At 36.6% G+C, this 17,898-nt stretch overlaps 1 protein-coding gene across 1 annotated transcript in view; it reads right to left on the bottom strand.

The window, feature by feature from the left end:
* The window catches only part of HYDIN (HYDIN axonemal central pair apparatus protein), a 361,576-nt gene that overhangs the window by 278,134 nt on the left and 65,544 nt on the right, over positions 1-17,898 (bottom strand). Inside the window, exons 4-7 of the mRNA XM_073225416.1 lie at positions 12,576-12,733; positions 10,710-10,835; positions 5,568-5,687; positions 2,324-2,458 (exon numbers count right to left, since the gene is read on the bottom strand). Of these exons, the coding sequence (XP_073081517.1) occupies positions 2,324-2,458; positions 5,568-5,687; positions 10,710-10,835; positions 12,576-12,710 (516 nt within the window). The 5' untranslated portion in view covers positions 12,711-12,733. The remainder of the gene's footprint in view (positions 1-2,323; positions 2,459-5,567; positions 5,688-10,709; positions 10,836-12,575; positions 12,734-17,898) is intronic.

Genomic DNA, 17,898 nt, shown 5'->3' with positions numbered 1-17,898 from the left:
ACTCATTCATGCATGTAGCCTTTGTTGACTTTCAAATATGGTAAGAAAAAGAAAAATGGTAAGGGAATGAAAAAGCTAGGAGTAAGACAAGCAGCCACAAAATATAACCAGGTAATAATCCTCAATAGGAATGTTAGCATTGCTTATTTATAAAGTAACACCTAACATACATACCTAAAATACATTTTGATTATTTGTTTGCAGTATAGGTAAGCAGTAATATAACCTTTTTCTCTTTCTTAGCTTTGAAAAACTGGGAGAGGATGCTTGGACATGCTGGAGAATCCCAATTTCAGCACCTTGCAGTCATCCTTTCTCAGTCGGCTCCCCCTCCTGACGTGCTGCTCCAGAATGCAGCAGAGGAATAACTAGAGCCAGATTTATTTTAGGAAAAATCAAAGGTTTGAGATTGACTTTTAGCTTTTGATGAGGGAAAAATTTAAACTATACAACAAAAACATAGCATAAAACCCCATGTACTTGTCACCCAGATTCAACAATTATTAACATTCTGTCATTCTGGCTTCATCTACACTGTTACTGTATTTTTACAGCTTTTTTAAGATAAAATTTAGATATGTTGTAAAGCATAAATACTAAATGAACAATTTTGACAAATGAATTCATCCAAATAACCCACACATCAATGATACAGAACATTCCACATCCTCAGAAAGTTCCGTTTTTCCGAAAGACCACCTGCAGACTACCTACTTATCCAATAGGAGACATATTTCTCCAGCACGCAAAATAATCAAGAGATTCCAACTCCTCAAATCCAGCAACCTTTATATTTCAAGATGCACAAAGGCTTATAATCAGCTTCCTCCAGAAATGACTGTGGGAATTTGACACCCAAACTAAGTCCAGGTGCCATTCTCTTCACAGATAGTATTCAGATACAGTCTTGAGAAAAAAACAAGGATTTCAGCAACACATGACAAAAAAAGACAAAAAACTGCCTTTGGAGCTATTTATCCTTTCATTTATTTCAACAGTGTCCAAACAAAATTACAGGTGCATAAATGCAACTCAGAAAATAAACAGCAATACCACAAAGTGGAAAGATAATAACGACAGTATGATTACGATGGAATTTCTGACCACTCACTACAGTGGTTAGAATACATGTTTGGCTGACCACATTCAATTCTCTATCCCTGCTCTCCAGAAAAGCAGAAACACTAACAATTAACCACAGGAATACTGGTAATGGGCATTAACAACAGCCAACAAGCATTAGCGACAGAGAAGCAGAGATTTAAAGGTAGTTCTCTCTGTTTCTATTATGGTCTTTTGACTCCAATCATAATGGCACAATACAGATAAGCACACACGTTGGTAACACTGTACGCAACCCGACATTTCGTTAAGCCGTGTTTTTTGTCTCATGCCTTCAAGCAGGCTAGCAAAACCGTGATTTTATGCTCTTGGAGAAGCACTGGGACAGAAGCCTCCCCCAGCAGTCCCCCTTAGATGGCCCTTCCTTCCAGGAGGAGATGAAATTTCTACGACTGGGGAGAGCCTGAGAATGGGCTCGATGCCCCTCAGCACCACCATGGCCTCTCTTTGAACTCAGGCTCTTCCCAGCCCGCCTGCGTGCAGACAGGAGTAGGCACTCCAGGCAGGTCTCTGCTCTCGGCCACGTTGTGCGCATGCGTGCAGACAGCTCCGTCAGCCCTTTCCAGAGGACTAGCTACCTACCAGTCCCTGGGGAGCAGGAGGAGGCCCACTCTGGGCCTCAGATCCCGGCCACATTTTTTGTTGTTAATGAGAGTGATACTTGGCCAATATTCAGATTTTGGGCCTCTTTCCTAAAATAGTTGGAATCCAGAGAGGAGGGATATATCTAACTAGCATCCAAACTGCCAGGAAGCCGTAGTCTTTACGCTCTGTCTCAGCTCATTGCATTTGGACCATACCTTTTCCTTTTTGGTGCTCCTCTAGCCATGCAGTCAGATATAAATATGCTAGGTCAGTGCCAGGGGTGGGAAGCTTCCAGAAGGATTACTCTTCTTTACACCCTGGCTCCTTACAGCTCATATAAGCCCTCAGCACTGCGTGCTAATCTTCTACCCATTCCCAGTGGTAGGACATCCCCTGTCCTCCCCGATCCTTATCACTCCTCTCACCACCACCGCACTACGGACACCACCAACACCATCAACACCACCATCAGTAACACAACTGCCATCATTGAACCTACACCGCTACTACCAACACCATAACCAACAGCACTGCCACCCCCACCCCCATGAATATTCAGAATTGCAAACTGCCAGTGACAAGCACTCAACCAGCTTCTTGCCAGTGGTGCTGTTACCTTGTTCTCCTCTGGAGTGAACAGGACTCGGAATACAGCTGGCACTCCCGGAGCTATTTTGTGGCCGATATCTTTGGGGCTGATTACTTTAAAGTAAGGTGAACTTTCCTCGACAACTTTCACCATCCTTGGAATCTGCAAGAAAAACACACAATGGTGGACAATGTGTATGTGAAAAAGCAGAAGAAAACGTATAGGCTTTGCAGTTCAACATGAAATCTCCACGTACTACTTAGGAGCCATGAGACCTGGGTCAGCTCTGAACTTCAGTTTCCTCAACTATAAAAGGAAGTGACAGTATCTCTTTATCCCAGAGCCTCACACGAAGTAAACACTCAATGCATTTTAGCTTTAATTTTTCTTAACACTACTATTATCACTCATTTTTATTGTTACTAGTCTCTGTTCATTTTATTATTTAAATGTGACTATCTTCAAGGATGAACTGTTTCATCATCTAAAACCTCACCCACACAGTGCACGTAAGGTGGATTTCCCAACAGTTGAGAACTGCTCTGGGAGAAGTCACACTGTGCTCTGCTATGGGCCATCCACTATACAAGCTGCACCACCTGATCATCACAATAGCCTCCAGGCCTCACTATGACTCCCATTCCACAGATGTGGAAACAGACGCGTGCCCCAAGTGCTACAGCCTCACCGAGCCACAGTGCTGGGAGTCGAGTCCCTGCCTAATTCCACTTACCCTTTCTATGGGGCTGTTCTAAGGAAACACCACCTGAAGCAAGAACAAAGAGCTGTACAGTATCCCTAAGGCCAGTGTCACAGCAGCTTCAGATACTTACATTCTTCTAAAATCTTCCTCTGCTCTGCTTGCCTTGCCCAGAGCACAGAGAGGCGCCGAGCGATAAAAGAAATGAAATCGTGAGGAGAATAGGGTTGAAGGCCTCAGGGGCATAAGGAAAAGGAGAAGATTAATTTTTTAAAGACTCAAAGGGGGCAGAAGAAAGTTAACCATAGTCAAGCTTGACCTAGAAGTCCCAGGTGGAAGTGAAGGAAAAATAACTCCCATAACCTCTTGAAGCTGAAACCCAAGTGGGTGAGGGAAGAAGAAAAGCAGAGAGAATTCAGACAGATCTCAAGACTTGGGAGAGGGGCGGCAAGGAAGAAGGGTGTGCAAGTCTGATGGCGATAGATTTAGCTTTGCTGTAAGGGGAATGTGCAGTGGCATTTATGCTGTGTGGAATGCACTATATAAGATTGTTGGGAAACTTTCAGTAAGAGCATAATTATGGATTAAACACTAGAAAGGAAAACACCAGCCAGCAACACTTATGATAATATATTGGTTTAGTGCTTACTATGTGATAGGCATTGAGCTAAACACTTTAAATTCATCATCTCATTTATTATTCCAAACAGCCTATTGAAATGGGTACCGCTATTACCACCATGGCTTGGAGAAGTAAAAGACTTAGCCAAGGTCTGAAGATGGGAGACTGCCGAGCTGGAATCTGAACACAGATTAGTCTGACTCAGAGTCTGGGTGCTTATAACTGTATCCCAAGGAGAATCATGTCGTGGCTCATAGAGTATTAATGACATATTCTCACCTTGTGTGTGTGAGAGAAATTATGACTCAACAGTCTCTGTCTTTTGCATTCCATGCTCATGAGGAAACAAATAGAAGATAAATGTCACAGGAAGCATTTCTCAGTGCCCCAAATCTATCCCAGTGGTTCCTTATGAATCCATGACAAGGAAGCAGAGAAGCAGACATACAAGCCAACTGCTACAACGGTTCTAGGAATAACTCACCCAAGGACAAGCCTGCCTAGCCTAAAGAAATCTGTCTGCTTGTTGGTAGCTGGACTTTCCCTGGATGGGGACCTTCCTTTCATGAGGTCCAAAACTATAGCAGCATCGTATCAAGACATGTTGGGTTGTCCTTGAGAACTGAGTGCCCTTTGGCAGACAAAACTTACACACGCCCTGCACCCTTGACTTCCTCATGTACGCCCACTGACAATTGTTTCTCGTTTGGGGCCAGGGAGGAGTGACCAAAGTACCCTTTCTCTAGCTCCTTTCTGTCTTTAATAGCCTAAAAATACCTAAGCAAGGGTCAAAAATTAGTGGAGAAAGGGAAAAAGAGAACGGAAGTGAGAAAATTCTTCTCTCTGCCTATCCTTCTAGCTTCTGCTTCATGAGCTTCTCTTGCTAGCACTCCAGCAGCTGAGAACACAATGGGCCATTTCCTCCACAGTCTGACTTTACTGTCACTCAGTCACCCCCACCGACCTCTAAAAGGCATCACTGATTCCCTTAATGAGCTGAATACAATACTGCACTGATACCGTACAGAACTGCACAGCTTCCCATTTGCCTTGGATTCTTGCGCAGTCTTCACTTATTTGCCCCTTTTCCTTACAGCTAGAATTTTTTGCCTCCACATTCTCTGTAAGTGTTCCTCTTGCCCTTATACTCAATTTAACATTGTTCAGATGCCCTCCTTCCCATCTGATTACTTTTCACACTTAACTGCTTCATGCTGACCTCCCACATTACTCTTGCGTTCATTATTGTTTGATGTCAAGGATATCTTCAGGCATTTAATATTTTTTCTTGAAATAAACCCTAATTCATCTGGGAAGAAAAATGCATAAGGATGGAGAAGAAATCTTCAATTGCAACCACAAAGAGAAAAGGTACAGACAGTGGGAGAAGCTGTCCAAAACTATCTGTGGACAAAATCTGAAAGCTTTCTCAGATAGAAGGGAAAAGATAGAAAGTGGGGAAAGGGATCTCCATTTTTTTTAAGTTTTAAAAAATATATATACAGTTGTAGAATACATATGAATTGGCTCAACAATCATAATTCATATGAGCAGAGCTTATATCTTCAATTGGGGAAATGGTGACTATAATACAAGGCATATAAACACAAATAGTAATTGTCTGGTCTTAATTGAAAACCTAGCCCAACTGTTCACACATGAGAACTTCATGACATTCATACAGACAATATTTTATTTAACGAAATGTTAGTGCACATGTTGGGAGTTTACCATGTTGGGCACTGCCCGGGGATTGAACATATAGCAACAACAAAAAAAATCAACATAGCCTTGTCTTCATTAAACTTAAAGTCAAAGTGTGTGTGTTCATCTGTTTTCCTAGGCTTATCAAATTAAGGAATTTATCTAAGATCCTACAGAATCCCATTTTATTTAATCCTTTCTTAAATATCCATAAAGGGTACAGCCATCCCAGTGAACATACTCACTTTGTCATTGTTCCTCAAAATCAGTGGAACTTCATAGACTTCACAGGGAGTGTAGTTCTGAAATACAATTTCTGATGGGAAGGGCTGGAATAATGCCTGATCCAGGTCAATTCCTGAAAACTGTAGTTTAAAGAGTAAATTAATCATAGAGTCATACACTGAAAGAAATGACTGGTAAGATAATACTACCCAGACTGATGGATATTAATACTACCAACACAAGAAACACTCAAAGAGGGGTAACTACTATAAGCAATTGTTACAATTAGTAAAGTTATTATCACCAACTTCTTCAATACAGAAGAAAGATGTTTTGATCCTCGCCTTAAAAAATACAGGCTAATTAGCACACCAATCCAATACTTCCATTTCCAGTAATGGTGTATAAGGTAATTTGAACTAATACCCCTATGAGAATAACAAGAAAAGTTGTATAAACAAATACCTGAACAGTTAACAAGATCTAATGATCTAATGTTGAAGCTTGAATTACATCAGGCTAGTAACTTGTAAAGTATTCAACATGTTTTGAGTATGCCATGTTTCCCTAAAAATTCAGAATATCCCATGATGCCCTGTAAGTTTGTAGTTGTACATTGGGGCACCTTGGCACACAGTTTGGAAACTGACAGTGTAAGCATCCATCTCAATAATTTAGAAAAACAATACAAACATAAAAAAACCCAAACAGCTAGAAAAATGACAAAACAAAGACAATAGCAGACATTGATGATATAGAAGGTAACCATACTATAGAATCAACAGAGCCAAAAGGTGAGTCTTTAAAAAGACCAGAAAATTTGTAAAATACGCAGTTTGATCAAGAAAATAAGACAGAATGCACAGAGAATGATTATAAAGAATGAAAATGGGGTCATTACTACAGAATCTGAACTAAGCAAAAAGATAATAAATGGATATTATGTTGATAAATATGAAAATTTAGATAGAAAGTACAAATTCCTAAAAGATAAAATTGATCAAAACTAGCATTAGAAGAAATAGAAATGCAAGTAGTTCTGCCCATCAGTAGATGAATGGATAAAGAAGATGTGGTACATATACACAATGGAATACTATTCAGCCATAAGAAAGAAACAAATCCTACCATTTGCAACAACATGGATGGAGCTGGAGGATATTATGCTCAGTGAAATAAGCCAGGCGGAGAAAGACAAATACCAAATGATATCAGTCATTTGTGGAGTATAACGATGAAGCAAAACTGAAGGAACAAAACAGCAACAGACTCACAGAACCCAAGAAGGGACTAGTGGTTACCAAAGGGAAGGGTGGGGGAGGGTGGGTGGGGAGGGAGGGAGAAGGGGATTGAGGGGTATTATGATTGGCACACATGGTGTGTGGGGAGCTCACAGGGAAGACAGTGTAGCACAGAGAAGACAAGTAGTGACTGTGGCATCTTACTACACTGATGGACAGTGACTGCAGTGGGGTGTGGTGGGACTTGATAATACGGGTGAATGTAGTAACCACAATGTCACTCATATGAAACCTTCATAAGAGTGTATATCCATGATACCTTAATTAAAAAATAAATAAATAAATACATAAATAAAATTAATTCAAGGAAAAGCAAAGGAATATAAGTTTCCTATAAATTTGTAAGAACAAACTAAAGATACTGAGAACAACTACAAAAAAGAAATACAAGTCATTCTATAACTATTTGAGAAATTGAATCTGTAAATAAAAACCTCTCATAGAGAAAATTCTAGCAAACATTCATATATGATACATTCAAATATTACAGAAACTCTCCCAAAGAGAAACAACATATTAAATATCTACTAACTCAACTGATGATGTTGGGATAGCTTTCATATACCCAAAAAAGACTGTAGAAGAAAGGAATACTATAGGCCAATCTTACTCATGAACTGTAGATCTGAAAAAAGTAATGAAACATTAGCAAACTGCCATCCACAATATATTAAAAGGATAATACATCATGACCCAGTTGAATTTATCTCAGAAACTTAAAGTTGTTTTAACATTAGAAATTGATCAAGAGGAAACAAAATTGTCATGTTCCCCAGAAGAAAAAATTGTTTATTTATAAAATTGTAAGGAACCTATAGATAAACTATTAGAGTCAGCAAGTGATTTATTAGGTCACTACGTACAAGGTCAACATACAAAAATCCATTATATTTCTATGTACTAGCAATGAACATTCAGGAAAAGAGATGTATAAACAATATCATTTAAAGCAGCACCCAAAACATAAAATATACAGGAATAAAGCCTATGAAAGATGTGCAAGACCTTTATCCAGAAAAACTACAAAAGATTATTGAAAGGAATTTAAGAAGACCCACATAAATACAACAATATATCATGTTCATGAATTGAAGCACTCAATATTTTAAGCACGTCGAATACTTCCCCATTTGATCTAAAAATTCAATGCAATCCAATTTTCAAAACCCTAGCAGAATTTTTTTGAAAAGCTGATTATAAAATTTATATAGAAAAGCAAAAGACCAAGAATAGACCAGATATATTTGAAGAACAAGATAGGAGGAACTGCTCTATCAAATACCAAGACTTACTATAATTATATTCTTACATATCATATACTGTACTTACCCTGGAAATTAAAATAATGAAATGTTAACACAAGATTTATCATAAAAACAAATGTAACAGGTTGGAAAGCCCAAAAACAAGTCCTTAAATATATGGACACTTGATTAATAACAAAGGTAACACTAAAAAGCATTGGGGAAGGGATATGTTCTCTTCAATAAATTGTGCTCAGTTAACTGAACGTTAATTTAACCCTATTGTACACCATTCCAAGTGCATCAAATCTACCAATATGAATGATAAAACCACAAAGTTTTCAGAAGAAAACAAAGAAGAATATCTTCATGATGTTGAAAATGCAGAATTTTCTTTAATGGGACAAAGCAAATACAAAACACAAGTGAAAAAATTGGTAAATTAAATCATATTGAAATTAAAAACTAAAGCTCATCAAAAAATACCCTTTAAGGAATGAAAAAGAAAGCCATAGAATGGGAAATTATTTGTATACATATAATTGATAAAGGACTAGTCTCCAAAATATATGAAGAACTTTTATAACTCCATATGAAATAGGCAAAAACAAACATACAATGTATAAAAGATGATATCCCAATGGCTAATGAACATATGAAAAGGTGCTCAACCTCATTAGCAATCAATAAATTGCAAAATAAATCAGAGTATGACAATACTACTGACCCAATAGAATTATTTAAATTAAAGAGATTGACAATATTGTTTTAGCAAGGAGTAAGTGCAACTGGAATTCTCACACACAGCTACTGGGAGTGTAAATAGGTATAAACACTTTAGAAAACTGGTAATTATCTACCAAAGCTAAATATATGTATAGTTTATAACCCAGAAATTCCTCTTTTATGTATATGACCAATAGAAATGTGAACATGTACACTAAAAGATATGTACAAGAGTGTTTATAACAGCATCATTTATAATAGTCCAAACATGCAAAAAGCAAATGCTCATCAACAGGAAAATGGATATACAAATTGTGGTTTGCATACAATGGAATAGTACAGAGCAATAAAAATGAATGAGGGAACCATTGCTAAACACAGTAACACAAATAAATCTCAATAACATAGTATATTGAGTGAAATTAGCCAGAAACTAAAGAGCACATCCTGTAGTATTCCACTTAATAAATGTCAAATAAAGGAAAAACTAATTTAAGATTAGTGGTTCTTCTGGAGAAGAGGGAATGGTAATGACTGGGAAACAGGCATAAGCAGGCTTCGAGAATGGGGACAATGTTATATTCTACATTGCTTGATCTGAGGTGGTAGTATATGAGTATGTCACTATGTTAAAATTCATCAAGCTATATGATTATAATACACACACACACACAGCACACACACAAATTAAATAAAAATTTTATTTAAAAATAAATGTAGTTTTGACACAAGAGAATAAAGGAGAAAATTACTACAATCACTTCAATAGATACAGGAAAATATTTGATAAAATTAAATACCTCTTCACAGTAAAAACCTCCCAGCAAACTAGGAAAAACAGATAACTTCCTTAATCTCACAAAGAGTATCTAGCTCTTCACAAAGAAAACATTATATTACACTTAGTGGCAAAATAATGAGATTTTTTTTTTCTTTTCCTTTAGGAAATAAGACAGGGATGCCTTCAGTCATAACTTTTATTCAGCATTCTGCTGGAAATAGTAGTAAATTCAGAGGAGCAAGTGAAATATATACAAAATTAAGATAGAAAAGAACCTTAAAAGCATATCACTAATAGAAAGAAGCCACTCTGAAAATTATATATCTGATCCCAGATATATGACATCCTGGAAAAGGTGAAATGAAGAAGAAAACAAAAACACGAGTGATTGTCAATGACAGCAGAAAGGAGGGAGAGAAGAACAGGGAGAGCACGTGATTTCAGGGCAGTGAAACTATTCTGTGTGATACGATAATGGTGGCTACACGTCACTGTACATTGATCAAAGCCTCTTACAGAGTGTACAAGGCGAAGTGAGCCTGACTTGGCTAGTATAATTCTTGGAATTACTCCTAACCTGTAAACAGTAGTGTCCAGAAGTAGCTAAGAAAGAAATGCGACTATCAAAAGTTATTTGTATTTATTACTTGCAGTTCATTCCATGTCATATCAAAGATATCAAAATCAACACAGATAGAAAAAGAATGTATAAAACAAACTCAATAAGAGATTAGTTAGCCCAGAAGAAAACTAATATGGGTGGGTAGGTGAGGAGGGTGAGGGGCATAAAGGGGCACAAAAATTCTCGATCATAGTATAACTTGGCCACCGGGATGGTGGTACAGCACGGGGAGTATAGCCAGTGATTCTGTAATACCTTCCTATGTTGACAGATAATAACTGCACTGGTGAGAGTGAGGATTTAATAATATGGGTAACTGTTGAACTACTGTGTAGTGTGTTTGAAACCAATATAAGACTGTATATCAACTATACTTCAATAAAATAAATAAATAAATAAAAATAACTATTATTTAGTTACTCTTGGTCTAGAATGTTCACATTATTCCAGGGCCTACTTTATATGCAAGTATGACAGAAAGCAGCTACCTTTTGATGTGTTGTTTTCCCCATATCTAAAAGTTCAATAATCTGTGGTCGGCACATCAAACGTGTATTGGCCAGTCTCTGCTCTGTGGTGAGGGACATCTCTTTCAGGAACTCCGAGGGTGTCAGCTGGAATTTAAAACAACAGGAGCCAAAGATTCATAAATGGTTATACTGAAATGTTTTCAAAAGTGCCAGTAATTAATAATTTGGAAAGCCACTAAGTTCCCTCATAAAATATTTAAAGGAACTGACTAATACAAGAGAAGTAAGTACCTGTGCACTTGTGAGCTCTTTGCACAGTAATTTCAAATGACATGTAGCTACTGTTTCCTTATGATTTTGAGGGAATCATGCACAAGAACCTGGGGGAGGGAGGAGTCAAGAAATTGCACAGGAACACATTCAAAGAGTTTAACATTTATGCTCAGAAGAAGCATCTGAGCATAAAACTCTTAAGTTTCCAAAATCACTTACAGACTTCGGAGCTAAGGCATTTGAAATACTTCTCTTCTTCAATTTAAGTTACAACATGCCAGCAAAGCTTTTGAGTGTGTAATTATCATGTTATACGAAGTTAAAGAGAAATCTCATAAAACGTAAAGGATCTAGGAAGTGTGAATGTACTGCCTAGGAATGAGTTTGGACTTAAAAAGGACAAGTGCACATTTAGATCTTGTTTTAAAAGAGCACTTAGCCAGTCGTCAGATCTGGCAGCCAGTCATATTCACACACCCAAATAAGAGCACAAAATGCTTAATACATTCTAATGTTAAGAGAAAAATATGTAACCTATCATTTAAACAACCCAACAAGGGCTTAGTTACCTGGGACCAATCACTATTATTTAGTTCTGGGGTGTTCACATAGTTCCAGGGCCTACTTTTTATGCAAGGAGATTATGATCACTGACAGCAACATAATGCTTAAGTATGCGCCAAAAACCTTCAGAGATACAGAATTTAACTGATTCATTTCACCTTGGGTTAAAATCAATATTCTTCATTCCCTTCACCTTGGGTTCAAATCAATGCTCTTCATTCCCTACAAAATTAATTTCTGTTCCATTTAAATGAAGACACTATTTCTAATACAGCTTCCAACTTGGTTTGTTAGGTTCTTTTTTATTGGAACCCAGATTAGAATATTAAAATGTTAAGAAGTATCAGTTGTGTTGTGATTTAAATGATGAAATCTTAAAAGCAAAAGTCAGGAGTTACTTTAAGTATGAAACATAACCATCACAAAAGAGAAAAATAATAGATTGTTGTTCTTCAAATTGGAACAAAACTTTAGAGTAGTTTTTAAAATGCAGTGAATACTGTCTCTAACACTGTTAATTATTATTGGTATTTTCTGTAGTTTGCAATTCAATTCTCACCAAATCATTATAGTTCATTAAGAAATTAATAGTTTTTATTTTAAAAGCCAGACAAAATTAAGTATTTTTCCTAAATCATATATTCATTATTTTAATGCTCTATGATCTGCAAATAAAAATAACTCTTGCCAATCATCAGGTGATAGATTATTTAGGTTAAACCCTATGAAATTCATATTTACTTTTGAACCACACAAATGATAGTCACAGAAGATTTAACATAATACTTAGAAAATCTTGAAAATTTGCTTGAATAGTCTTACTTCAAGTGATTATTCAAGCAATTCAAACCTCTATATTGATATATGTAATTTCAAAAACTTCTCAGGCTTTAAAAAGTAACTATCCTTTGCAATAAGCTACTATTTTAACTAAATTGATATTATAAGTCAGTAATTCTCTGATATTTTGAGAATATCAAATAGCAGCTTCATTCTCCTAAGAAGCCTACATTAAGCATTTTACAGTGAAATTCTCTGATATATTACCATTTGATTTACTTCTTCTTCTGTAACCACTTTTGGATTCAGGGGTGGCAAAACCTTGCTTTGGAATCCTTTAAACATTCCAACTAACCCCATCTGAACAGCTCCCATGGACTCCTCAAGTCTTCTACTTGTCATTTTTAGTTATTTCTTTTGCTCACCTAGGAGTGAAAAGAAGTTTGAGAACAGAGTTAATTCTTGAACACAGGTCACATTAAAAAAAAAAAAGCTCTTTCATAAATAGGAAGGTTTAGAAAATACTGATCTTCAAAAATACATCAAATGCTTAGAAAAAATACCTAAACTAAATGAGTCTATTCCATGGAACTAATCTAGATTGAGCCTTACCCCAAAGTCTAGGATCCATTTTAGACAAACCAAGTGATTCTAGGCTAAGCTCAGGGAAGACATGGAAATTCAAGCAGTTCCTACATTTTGGCAGTTTTATTTTCTCCAGTAAACAAATAAACACTGCCCAATAAATATACTACACAGGTTGCTACTTTATCTGCTTGTTTGACAATTCTCTTTCATAACACCCTTCAAACAGAAAAAATATAAGGCTTCAGGCGTTCACAGCTGGGCAGATTCAAAGAAGGCAGCATGAAATGAGATGGGAAAGAGGAAGTTCTTGGAAAAGTTTTGAAGTTTACAGTCATAAATAAGACATTAAACAGCCAGCTAATATCTCCAAATCAAATAAATATGACATCACCCCTTTGTATATCCTTCCTTATACTTGTAGCAACTGTGGGGGCCCATTTATGACTAAGTAGGAATTTCTATTTTCAGTAATAGCCTAGTTTATTCAATTCTGTGCCCTCCCCCTCCAAGGGAAAAACACTAAAAATGCTTACTACAATGTAAAATAAAAAAACCCTAAAATCATTAAAAAATTCACAAGACAGTAAAGCTTCACTACACCAAAATGGAGGGGAAAGAGGTGCATAAAGTAAAATAGACTTGAATGAAGATGCAATAAGGTACACTGAGATAAAGCAGTAAAACACCATGGAAATTAACATGAAAAATTTTTTAAGGAAAAAAAAAATCAAACAACAAGTGTTGAAATAGAAGACAAAGAAGGCCCAATATGCTATATATAATTGGAGCCCATGGAGAAGAAAAGTAAAGCACTAGAGTATAACTAATATCTAAAACTACAATCCAAGAAAATTTTCCAGGAATAAAACGTAATCAAAAGGGACCGGTAGATACCAGGAAAACTTACTCAGAATGACCAAATCTAAGTCATATTTAAGCAGAATTACTAGACTTAAAAGAATTTTTAAGACTCCTCATAACCTATAGGCAAAAAGGTAAATAAAAAGATAAAAATAACTTTCAAGGGCAAGACAATTAAATGTCACTGGACTTTGGAACAGCAACCTTTAAAATGGGAAAACAGAGAAGCAACATTTTCCAAAAACTTTAAAAAGCATGAGCCAAGGATTTTATATGCAGCCAAGCTCTCCTTCAATTGTTGAAGTTACAGAAAAAGAGTTTGGAACATGCAAAAAATCAGGGAATATTGTAAACATGTTCCCTTCCTGAGGAATCTACTAGAGGATGGGCTTCATCCAACAACAAGATGACTGGGGAACTTCAGCAAAAAGACTTACAATGAACAGTTATGCATGTAATTGTGGGGCTAAGATTAAAACGCAGTTGAGTACATGGGGAGAACAATATAATTTAAATATTATGTTTTCTGGCAAAGTAGAAAGAATGCAATTTTAAAATCAAAGGAAAAAAGGGTAAGTAGAATAAGTAGCCAAAAGTAGAATAAGATCATTACAACTGTATAAGTAATAGGTAGCATCAAACCATTTAACCAGATAAAATAAAAGAGGATTAAGGGAATTATACTAGAAAGCCCCCTATGACAGCAGTCAGTGAAACCTGTTTCCAAACATTCATGTATTTGTGCCATCCCATCTCCTAGACTTAGGAATTCTAACAAATATAATATAGCACAAGTGATGGATGTGACTTCTGAGATTAGTTATAAAGAGACTTGTTTCCATCTTAGGCACTGTCTGGCTCTTTTTCTTTTTAGATCACCAGCTGTCACATTGTGAGAACTCTCAGGAAACCTATACAGTGGCCCATGGGGTGAGGAATCAAGGTGAGCCAGCAGTGACATGCGAGGGCATGCGTGTGGATGTCCTGAGGCCTCCCAAGAGCTATGTGAACAAGCTGGAAGGCAGATTTGCCAACCACAGTTGAGCCTTGAGATGACTGCAGTCCTGGCCAACAGCTTAACTGGACATGCATTAGAGATGCTGAGTAGAAGGCACCCAGCTAATAAACCACACCCACGCAAACTGTGAGAAAAAAGTATTAATCTTTTTAAGTTACTAATTTTGGGGTAACTTGTTATACAGCAATAGATAACTAATGTAGGTACTCTAAAGGGTTTATATATAAAAAAAAACTACTGAATATAAAGATAACCCTTCCTAAATATCACAATAAATTTTAGAAAAAGCAAAAACATACTAAATAGAGAAAGACAATAAATGAAATGTAATACACACAGTTATTACAATATAAAATAACATGGGACATGATGTCACCAACATGGTGGAATATTTGGTTGCCAATTTCAGTCTCTATCACAAAATGACCAACCAGGAACTATCCATAGATAAGACACCTTTGTGAAAATCCCAGAACCCAGCGGAGAAGCTGAGGCACCCCCTTGGATCATAGAGACGTAGAAAAACCTCAACAACATTGTGCTGAGTAAAATAAGCTGGTCACAAAAGACTGCATATTATATGAGTCTATTCCCATAGAGACCACATATCATATGAGTCCATTTACATAGAGTCCTTAACAGGAAGATCTCTAGATAGAAAGTAAATTAGTGTTTGTTCAGAGATGGGGGGGATGACGGGATTGGGAGGTGTAGGATTTTTTTTTTTTTATTAAGGTATCATTGATATACACTCTTACGAAGGTTTCACAAGAAAAGCAATGTGGTTATTACATTCACCCTTATTATCAAGTCTCCTCCCATACCCCATTGCAGTCACTGTCCATCAGTGTAGTAAGATGCCACAGAGTCCCTATTTATCTTCTCTGAGCTACACTGTCTTCCCCGTGACCCCACACACACCATGTGCACCAATCATGATACTCCACAATCCCCTTCTCTCTCTCTCCCCACCCGCCATCCCCCACCCCTCCCCTTTGGTAAATATTAGTCCCTTCTTGGAGTCTGTGAGTCTTCTGCTATTTTGTTCCTTCAGTTTTGCTTCGTTGTTATACTCCACAAATGAGGGAAATCATTTGGTATTTGTCTTTCTCCGCCTGACTTATTTCACTGAGCGTAATACCCTCTAGCTCCATTCATGTTGTTGCAAATGGTAGAATTTGTTTCTTATGGCTGAATAGTATTCCATTGTGTATATGTACCTCATCTTTATCCATTAATCTACTGATGGACAATTAGGTTGCTTCCATAGCTTGGCTATTGTAAATGGTGCTACAATAAACACAGGGGTGCATATGTCTTTTTGAATCTGAGAAGTTGGTTTCTTTGGGTAAACTCCAAGGAGTGGGATTCCCAGGTCAAATGGTATTTCTATTTTTAGTTTTTTGAGGAACCTCCATACTGCTTTCCACAATGGTTGAACTAGTGTACATTCCCACCAGCAGTGTAGGACGGTTCCCCTTTCTCCGCATTCTTGCCAGCATTTGTTGTTCCTAGTCTTTTCTATATTGGCCATCCTAACTGGTGTGAGGTGATATCTCATTGTGGTTTTAATTTGCATTTCCCTGATAATCAGCGATGTGGACCATCTTTTTATGTGCCTGTTGGCCATCTGAATTTCTTCTTTGGAGGAATGTCCATTCATATCCTCCACCCATTTTTTAATTGGGTTATTTGCTTTTGGGTCTTGAGGCGGGTGAGTTCTTTATATATTTTTGATGTTAATCCCTTGTCAGATATGTCATTTACAAATATATTCTCCCATACTGTAGGATGCGTTTTTGTTCTGCTGATGATGTCCTTTGTTGTAAAGAAGCTTTTTACTTTGATGTAATCCCATTTGTTCATTTTTTTATTTTGTTTCCCTTTCCCGAGGAGATGCGCTCAGGAAAAAATTGCTCGTGGTAGGATTTCTTTTTGAGATGATGAAAATGTTCTAAAATTGAGGTGATGACTGAACGTATTTGTGACTATGTCAAAACCTACTGAACTGTATATATACTTTAAATGGATGATTGTATGGTATGTGAATTGTATCTCAATAAAGTCATTAAAAATAAATTTTAAAACATTTAAAAAATCAATCTTTAAAAACTGAAAACAAACTAAAGCAAATGAATCTTGTACATCAAGCTGTTGTCATAACCACAAAGAGAAAACAAGTGTTCCAACTGACCTTAATATATAACATCTATATATCTTCAATGGATAGTAGTCTTATTACTGGTCATAATATTAGTAATAATATTTTAGAATCAAACAGTTATATCAATATTGTTAAGAGCTGAGCATTTCACCATTTTAAAAAGTATAAAATGAAATAAATTTGTATGTTAAGAAACCTTATAATCTTAAATTTAAATAGAAAATATGAATGAGCTCATGATTATTTTTTCCTTTAAATAACCTGCCTACTGAAAGATTCCAGAAACAATAAAAGCCCAGTAAGCAATGACAGTCCAGGGACATACTGTGGTCTCTAGATACCATTTCCCACAGAAGGAACCACAGCTCCTTGGAGAAATGAGTAATTTGAGGTCTGGGGCATGAAATGTATAAGATGATTTTGGAATATTCCATTATACTATAAAACAAAGACATTATCAAAGGCTACTAGGGTTGCATCCAAGGGACCCACAGCAACTTGAAGGACTTCACTAAGGATAATAGAATAATTCAAGCATGAAAACGAAAAGTCTGCAATGGATTAGTCTGTAAAAATCTGAGTTCAAATGATACTAAAAAAATAATTGGTCACCTTTGCAAGTTGCTAGGACACCAAACTAATTATTTTGGAAGTAATCAAAGTGAAGAATCAACCATTTATTCGGCATATTTTTGGTACAAATTGCACTGCAAGTTAACCAGATATTTCATGAGGGAAAATCATTAATCACAGAATTCCAGCTAATGAATGCAGAAGAAATGACAGAAAAATCATCACCATTTTGCAGCTCCTAATGAAGCAAAGGATCATCAATACTAAAACCATTAGGAAAGATGTTGCTGAAGAACTCTGGAATGGCTCAGTCAAGCTGACAATACCTTAGCCTTAACACCAAGAGTGAAAACCAGACATACAATGTGCCTCCTGACTTGATGCAC

The sequence above is a fragment of the Manis javanica genome, chromosome 17, assembly GCF_040802235.1.
Source record: "Manis javanica isolate MJ-LG chromosome 17, MJ_LKY, whole genome shotgun sequence".
NCBI lineage: Eukaryota > Metazoa > Chordata > Mammalia > Pholidota > Manidae > Manis > Manis javanica.
The sequence above is the reverse complement of the archived record's forward strand: the minus strand, read 5'-3'. Positions and strand labels throughout refer to the sequence as shown.